This window comes from Alligator sinensis, unplaced genomic scaffold (genome assembly GCF_000455745.1).
Source record: "Alligator sinensis unplaced genomic scaffold, ASM45574v1 scaffold161_1, whole genome shotgun sequence".
NCBI classification, from domain to species: domain Eukaryota; kingdom Metazoa; phylum Chordata; order Crocodylia; family Alligatoridae; genus Alligator; species Alligator sinensis.
The window spans coordinates 2,683,639-2,691,524 of NW_005841974.1; the positions used below are offsets into that span (position 1 = coordinate 2,683,639).

Below are 7,886 nucleotides of genomic sequence, written 5' to 3' on the forward strand. Positions count from 1 at the left end.
CGACAGGAAAGCTCCACTTGGATGTGCAGAGCTCAGCTCCCTGCAAACAAAGATGCCATCTCCACTCACATCAACACCGAGAGGCCAGGCACTATACAGACCCACAGGAGGGCTGGGGCTGAGACAGAGCCCAAACCCCCAGCCACCCCTTATCTGTCTCAAGAACCCATGGTCCAGGCTGCCTAGGGCCTGCACAGCAGCCCCATGTTCTCACCTCTCATTCTTGTTCATGCGGATGCAGCCCTCGATGATCTCCTTCAGCTCTGGCACTTTCACTTTATAGAAGCTGTTGGGTTTCAGGCCCTGTGGAAGAGCAGTCACCCTAAGTCCAGCAGGTCCCTTCCTGCAAGGGCCACCCACAGCTCAAAGGATTGCTTAGTGGTACAGGGCTCTCCCAGACTGGCGTATGGGCAAGGGACATGCTCCCTCCAGGTCTCTGGGGCCTCAACCTACAGGGCTACAAGCTGAGCATGGAAACAGCTCCACTGGGAGGGTCTTAGAAGAAACACCTCCCTTACCCAATCACTCACCTTTGGACATGCCCTTGCCATTCACAACCTGCAGAGACAGAGCCTTTCACCCCACAGCAATGACTAAGCTCAGCAGAACTGCTCAACACCAGGCCAGGGCCAGGACTGCTTCCACCCACCAGCAGTGAGGTCCTCCTTCACCTCCCTGCACCCCCACAAGTTTGCATACATGGGGGCAATTTAAATTCCTGAGGCTTGTGGCTTTCAACTCCCAGGTCAGCAATCAGGCAACAAACCGGCCCCGCACTGGATCCAGCCAGCTCAGAGTGACTGAGGAGCTCAGGGCACAGAGCCAGATGGGAGCGGCTGGGACTGGCTCCCCCCCCCCAGCACGCCTGCAGCTGCTGCCCATGCACAATGCCCACTAGACATGCTGAGGAACAGCTGGTGGGGAGTGGATGGCAGCCAGGAGCAGAGCAGGGGCTGCAGTGACAGCATTGCAATGGGAAGGGAAAGCAGCCTTACCCAGGAACAGCAGAGGCCTCCAGGTAGTGCAGACCACCTGCAAGGCCAGGACAGGGCAGCCTGGAGAAAGCAGAGGCTAGATGCACCCCCAAGAGCAATCCTCTCCACTAGCCCCACCTCTCAGGCACAGGCAACCAAAGCAAGCCAAGGGGACAGATGTAACAGTCTCAGCCCAAGTACCTGAAAATGCACAACTGTTCCTGGCACAGCCCCTGGGGCAGGAGGGACCCCTTGGAAGCAAGGCCATCCAGCACAGGGCAGTGCACACCAGCATCAGGGGCTCAGGGCAGCAGAGACAGTGCTAAGGATAGGGCCACTCTGAGCATAGGGGTGCCCAGCTGCCCCAGGGGGCTCACTACAGAGGGAGGGCACATCAGCTGGCAAAGGCTGCATGTGTAACAGAGCCAGAGCCCAAGCTGCTGCAGATCCCTTGTGCTGCCTGGCAGGCCCCTGCTGCCTGCCTCCACGTAGGGGAGCAGCTTTCCAAGGTCAGGGCTGTACAGAGAAAGGCAGGTGCCAGGACTGGCCAGACTCCACACTGCTGCCAGCTGAGGCACACATCCTCCCAACCTTGACAGTTATTTTTAGCATCTTACATAACTTGTGAAGTGATGGACTCAAGGAGCTGGTGAAGCCTGACAGTCCTGGGCAAGAGACTGGCCCTAAGCAAGCCTGCCCCATCAATAAGCTCCCCCCCAGCCCTGCTCATCCCTGCACTCTCACTGCTGCCCAAACAAGCCTGGAAATTCCCCAGTACACCCAGTCCATTGAGCCAAACCCTTGCCCTCACCTGGTCCCATAGCCCTAGGGATCGCCAGCCTCACATCAGGGACGTGGACATGGCAGTCATGCTGCCAGCAGCATACTCCATGGCCCAGGAGCTGCCTGCAACCTGCCTGGACAGCCCAAACCTGCAGGGCCATGCCACCTTACATGCTGCACTGCAGAAGTGGCAGCAGTGCCCAGGAGGATGCAGGCAGCCCTCAGAGTGAGTGGAGAGCCCAGGGCTAGGATGGCACATGAAGACAGGCCCCGCAGGGAAGGGCTGATAAGGCTGGCAGGCACTCACTCACCGAGGTGACCTTGCGGTAGATCTGGGCGGCGTTCTGGCACTCTGAGTATGGGTACTCTGAGGTGGCCATCTCCAGCATGCACATACCGAAGGCATACACATCCACTGCCTCATCGTACTTCTCCTCGTACATCTCCGGGGCCATGAACTCTGGAGTGCCTGGGGGGCACACAGGACATGGCTCAGGACCAAGACCTGGGCAGCTTGGGGAAGATGTGGTGGCTAGAGCCCAATACCACCCGCTGTCCAATCCAAGGGCTGTAGGAACGGCCATACCCCAAGGCCATCCTGCTGCCCAAGGGCTACTTGGAGCCCTCCTGTTTCATGAGGTGCAGTAGCTGGAAACCTTAAGCTCAGCAGGCTTCATGCCCTTGATTCAAGCTAAGGCTCCTGTGCCCCCAGCCAGACCACACACAGCTCCTTGAAATGTTTGGGACTCAGCTGTGACAAGAGACACTTCCCCCCCAGGGACCTGGCTATGTGCACAGCCCTGTGCTAGGGCATCAGAGGAAAGGTCTTGCCCACATACCTATCACGCTTTTGGCAAAGGAGGCTCGCTTGAGTGTGGCCAGGCCCAAGTCCCCAATCTTAACAGAGCCTGTGGGGCCAGTGATGAAGATGTTGTCACACTTGAGGTCACGGTGGATGATGGGAGGTGAGCGCGTGTGCAGGAAGTGCAGGCCTCTGAGGATCTGCCGGCTCCAACGCTGCAGGACCTTCAGCTTCATCTCCTTGAACCGCTTCAGGTAGCTGCAAGGGACAGAAGAGGCAGCTGTGAGCAGTGGGCACTCCAGATGAGCCGCACCTGCAGGGAGGTGGCCTGGGGCTGGGCTTGGAGACACCCTGATGGTGTTGCCAGATGCACCTCCCACATACCTGTATGGCCCTAACACATCACTGCCCTCTTGACTGGGAGGCACCCAAGTGACCAGAACCTGTGAGGAGCCCATTTCGGTACCCAGTTGCCCCAGCCTGCATGAAGAACGTTCTCCTCCCACAGGCTGCAAAAAGCAGGAGCCAAGCTCCAAAAGCGCCAGGAGCAGGCCAAGACACCAGTGTGGGAAGCCCAGCCACAGCAAGTGGCCAGAGATGCAGCATGAGGAAGTGACATTGTACAGGCAACACCACCAGCTGCTGGTCAAGCGGAAAGTGCCACACCCTGGGGCTGCAGACCTGGGCACATGGGGCCAAACCCAGTTACTGAGCACCCAGCAGCAGCGTTTTGTTGCACTGTCCACCAGCTCCAGGGCCTCTTCCCACGCTCAACTGCAGCCATGCCAGCCCAAGGGGATGGCAGACTCTGCCCAGCACACAGTGGGCCTGGACAGATTCTGGCAGAGATGGCTGGAAACATGTCCTGCTTTGTACTGGGCCTCACTCCACGCGCCTGCAGCATGGCCCAGGTTGCTGGGAAGTCACACACACACACACACACACACACACACACTGCTTGCCCACTGCCCCATGCTGTGCATTTCCTCACCCTGACATACACTATACGTCCCCACCTATCCATCACCATAAAACCTAAGACTCCCTCTCCCCACATCCCTTTCCCCCCCCCCCCTACCTTTCCCCCAACCTTAAAATACTCACGTTTTCAGGGTGCCAGATGTCATGAGCTCAGTGACCAGCACAATGCAGACCTGACCCTTGACACATGACTTCCAGGAGTCATAGAAGCGGACAATGTTGGGATGCTGCAGTCCCTTCAGCATCTCCACCTCCTCACTGAAGCGCTGCCGCTCAGACTTTGAAAGCTTCCGGGTCTGCAAGGAGACCAGGTAGGTGGCATGAGTGGTCACAAGGGACCTGGAGTTTGATGGACTGGGGAGCATCTGCACAACAACAGGCTGGCAAGGAGGGGCTCTTGTACCCCACTTACTCTCCACAGCAGCAAGGTGAAGCCAAGGGACTCCACTTAGGGATTGGGCAGTGACCCTTCAGGCACTGCCACACCCTGAATGTCTCAGGGCATTCCAAGACATGCCTTGCTGGCTGAGGTGGTTACTGGATGGACAGTGCAGGCCATACAGCCTGGTAGTAGGGGCACCGAGACCATGCTCAGTCCCCACATTCTCCATCAGTTCACTTGTTGTGGGAGAGAAAGGACTGAATGCAAGACCTGGAGCTGATGCAGTCACAGGGCCTTGGCATCAGCCCTGAGTACCTGCTGTAGCCAGATGTGTTGTGCTGTGCAACTGCCTGCCACCCCCACACAGCTCACAGGCTCGGCTTGCCAGCATCATGCACAGTATGCAGGTCAGGATGTGTGCAGCTTGCTTCATGGGCTGAATCATTACAGAGGGGTCCCAACTGGGGAGGGTAAGCTAGACGCACTGGCCTCTCTCTGTTCAAAGGGGTAAAGTTTACTTACTTGCTAGCAAAGCCAGCCCACCTGTCTCATCCCAGAGTGCAGGCTGGGATTTGCTCCACAGGCCAGGCCAGGAGACCAGTGCCCACAGCAGGAAGGAGCTCAAGCCAAGCCTGCCTCTCCAACCCTAGTCAAGGCAACACACCCTTGTGCAGCACAACTGTCCCATGCCACAGTACTGGAAAGCAACATGTACATGGCAGGGGCACCTGGGAAAGTGCCCATCATGGGCCTATGCAGATGGGCATCAGAAGAAAGGTCTTGCCCACCACATACCTATCATGCTCTTGGAAAAAGAGGCCCACTTGAGTGTGGCCAGGCCCAAGTCCCCAATCTTAACAGAGCCCATGGGGGATGAACTGAGCTTGGTGAATCCCTGTTCATAGCTCAGGCTGAGTGTACACACACACACACACACACCACCCCCATAAGGAATACCCTAAGGCTCCAGAACCAGCTCCTGCCACCTGGTGTCCAGAGAGGCATCTTTTATGCCAGACAGAGGGACTGCCCACAGCTCCCTGCTATGCCCACTGGGACAGCAGATTCCCTCAGGTCAGCTTCTCATTTACACCACTGGAAACGAGCAGCAGCAGGGCAGGGAGGAGCCAATACCTGCCCCAAGACCATCAGCACTGCTATCCTATGCTGCTCTCTCAGGGAGGGGATGCACAGCACGTGGCATGCAAGTCCTGTGAGCACCTTGACAAGGGGCACCAGGCAACCTCAGTGCAGCCTTTGCTGGACAGCACAGATGCAGCAGCTCCATCCCCTCACAGACATGCTGCAGCTGGGTGGCATGTAGGGCAGTGACATCCTCTTTGCTCATGTAGCTTGCAGGGTGGCAAAGCAAGCACTCCCCAACCCCCTGTCAGGCATCAGCAAAAATGCCTAATAATGACCCCTAGAAGAAATTCTCCATTCTTCCCCCATGTATATGGAGCATAGGATTCCTGCTTGCTGCTTTGGTGCAAAGTGGCATCATAATTCCCAGCTGAGCACAGGGCTTGGGGCAAGGGGTGCAAGGTGAGGCAGCTCCCAGGGTTTTCCGAGGCCAGACACCCTCCATCAGCTACTTCAAGGTACAAAAAACGATACTTTGGGGAGAAAGAGCTGGCTCCTTCCCACCCCTGTGATCAGCACTTGCAGAGTGAGTAGGGGCACAGGCCAGCCAGCGTCTCTTGGCAGTGCCCTACCTGGGTCACACAAATGCAGCAACGGGGGAGGGAGCTGCATCTGGCCCAGACAGCAGAGCTGCAAGGGACTGTCCTTGTGGCCCAGCAAGCCAGGGGGGAACACAGTTTCACAGCTCAGAGGTTCTCTGGGATTGCAGGCCTGCATTCTCCAATAGGCCTCAGTCAGCTCTTCCCCTAGGCAGGTCTGGGTGCTGGAAGTGGGAAAGGTGGGTGCTCATTCAAAGGGGACTTAGCCCCTTTTCATCTTCTAGAACAGGAGTCAGCCCTGGCACCAGGTAGGTAGCGAGCAGGAGCAGTGAGCTGTGGGACAGATCTGGAGCTGCCCAGTTGAGTCAGGCTTCCCACACCTCAGCCCCAGCAGCTTGGCTGCTCTCTGGTTGGAGGAGTCTGATTAGTGGCAGGCGGCAGCTATGCTCCCAAACACTGGAAGCAGGAGGCTCCAGGGAGTAGCTAAGCCCTTTGGCTCCCAGTCGCCATAAATCAGCCTAGCATCTTTCACAATATTTGTGTTGCATCATAACTGGTCCTGCAGCTGCCAAGCTCCCCACATGGGGCCGTTCCATAATCCCCTCCTTTCTGAGCACATGCTCAGGGGCCAGACACAGTCCAGCACAGTGCAAACCCACCAAGAGGAGCTGGGATGAATGGGACCTTTCACATCCAGGAAGAGTTTAGCCTGTGGGGGCCTCCCATCCACGATTCCGGTTCTAGCCTAAAGCATCCCCTGCTAGCAAGCCAAGGGAGGGGCAGTACCTCTGCTCTAAGGCTGCCCCACACTCCTGACATACTGCCCCCTTCCCATGCTGCCCAGTCTCTCTCTCAAGCCAGGATGACCAGAATGGAACACGCTGCAAAAACATTTCTGTGCCAGGGGCCAAAATGCCCAGGGAGCTCCAGACTGAGTCCTGACAAACTCTGAGGGAAGGCCAAGCCAAGGTTGGTTACAAGCAGCAGCCAGACAGAAGCCACTACAGTGCTTAGATCCCTCTGCCTTGGAGAGGTTGAGGGACGGCCTGCTCAGGTCCCAGCCCAGGGGGTGAGGGGTGGTTCCCTCTCCTCAAATGCATGAGAACTTGATTCAGACAATTTGAGCCCTTTCCCTGCAATCTGATCCTGGACCTTGTGAGCTGCTGCTGCTGCTGGGACAACATGAGAGCCAGGGGCTGCCCTCAAACCGCTACAAGGCTTACAGGGTGAAGTTAGAGCACACCAACTCCCCACATGAGCATAACTCCAGGGCCTGATGTTTGTGCCCAAAACACCCCTCCGCTTCCCTGCTCAACAGCTGTGAAAGCACATCCTGCCCCTGGCCCGGGACCCCAGCAGCAGGAGGCCAATCAGCTGGCTGCCATGCTCTGCCAGCCATTGCTCACCTTCTTGTTCTCGATACAGCACTATGGAGAACTGGGGCCTAGTGCCCAGAGTTGCAGGATGGGAGCCAAGACTCCTGGGTTCCATCCCTTGCAGCTTCACGACATTTAGTACTGGAGCAACAGTCTGCCACATGGACCACTTGCCCCGACATACCCAGCAGCCCCAAACTGCCCACAACCAACAATGCCAGGGGAGGAGGGCATCTTTGTCCCTGCAAGCTCCAGACCCCCTACCCAAGGAAGCATGCCCAAGGAGCCCACTCCGTGGTGACACACAGGGGCAGGAGACATGCAGCCTGGCTTGCCAGCAGGGACACAATGTACTCTCCTAATAGCCACCTGGTAGGGGTGCAGAAGGACACTGAGAATCGCAGGCACTGGAGCCATGTAGCAAGCTGAAGTGGAAACAGTCCAGCCCGCCCCTCTTCCCCCCAATCCCTCCCCTGCCAGGAGAAGCATGCTCCTGGGGTGTTTTCAAGGGCTGATCTGAGGGTGCTCTAGCCAGTGGCCACAGGAAGAGGGAGGGGCAGGAGACAGCAAGGAGGGGCTGCAAGTGTGGCTGCAGCAGCATGTTTTCCTGGACACGGGGGAAGAGATTGGTGGTGCAACTGAAGCTGAAGCCATCACACCCCTCTGCCAGGGCTCAGGCTCTCCCCCAGCACTAAGGGCTTCTCATTCCCAGTGCTGCTGACAGCTCTGCTGAGCACTCCAATCCCCCCACCGCCTCATCCCACAGGTGAAGAGCCCAAGACAGTGCCTTTCCCAAAGCCACAGCTTCTCAAGTGTCCGGGCTGGGATCAAAACCCAAGAGAAACTGGCTCCTTGCCCAGCACTGGCCCTGCTAGGCCATGCGGCCGACACGTGTCTATTCCTGCT

General features: G+C 57.5%; 1 protein-coding gene across 1 annotated transcript in view; it reads right to left on the bottom strand.

Moving 5' to 3' along the window:
• The window catches only part of WNK4 (WNK lysine deficient protein kinase 4), a 23,996-nt gene that overhangs the window by 8,284 nt on the left and 7,826 nt on the right, over positions 1–7,886 (bottom strand). The window contains exons 3-6 of the mRNA XM_025200741.1: positions 3,664–3,836; positions 2,597–2,817; positions 2,069–2,226; positions 215–303 (exon numbers count right to left, since the gene is read on the bottom strand). Of these exons, the coding sequence (XP_025056526.1) occupies positions 215–303; positions 2,069–2,226; positions 2,597–2,817; positions 3,664–3,836 (641 nt within the window). The remainder of the gene's footprint in view (positions 1–214; positions 304–2,068; positions 2,227–2,596; positions 2,818–3,663; positions 3,837–7,886) is intronic.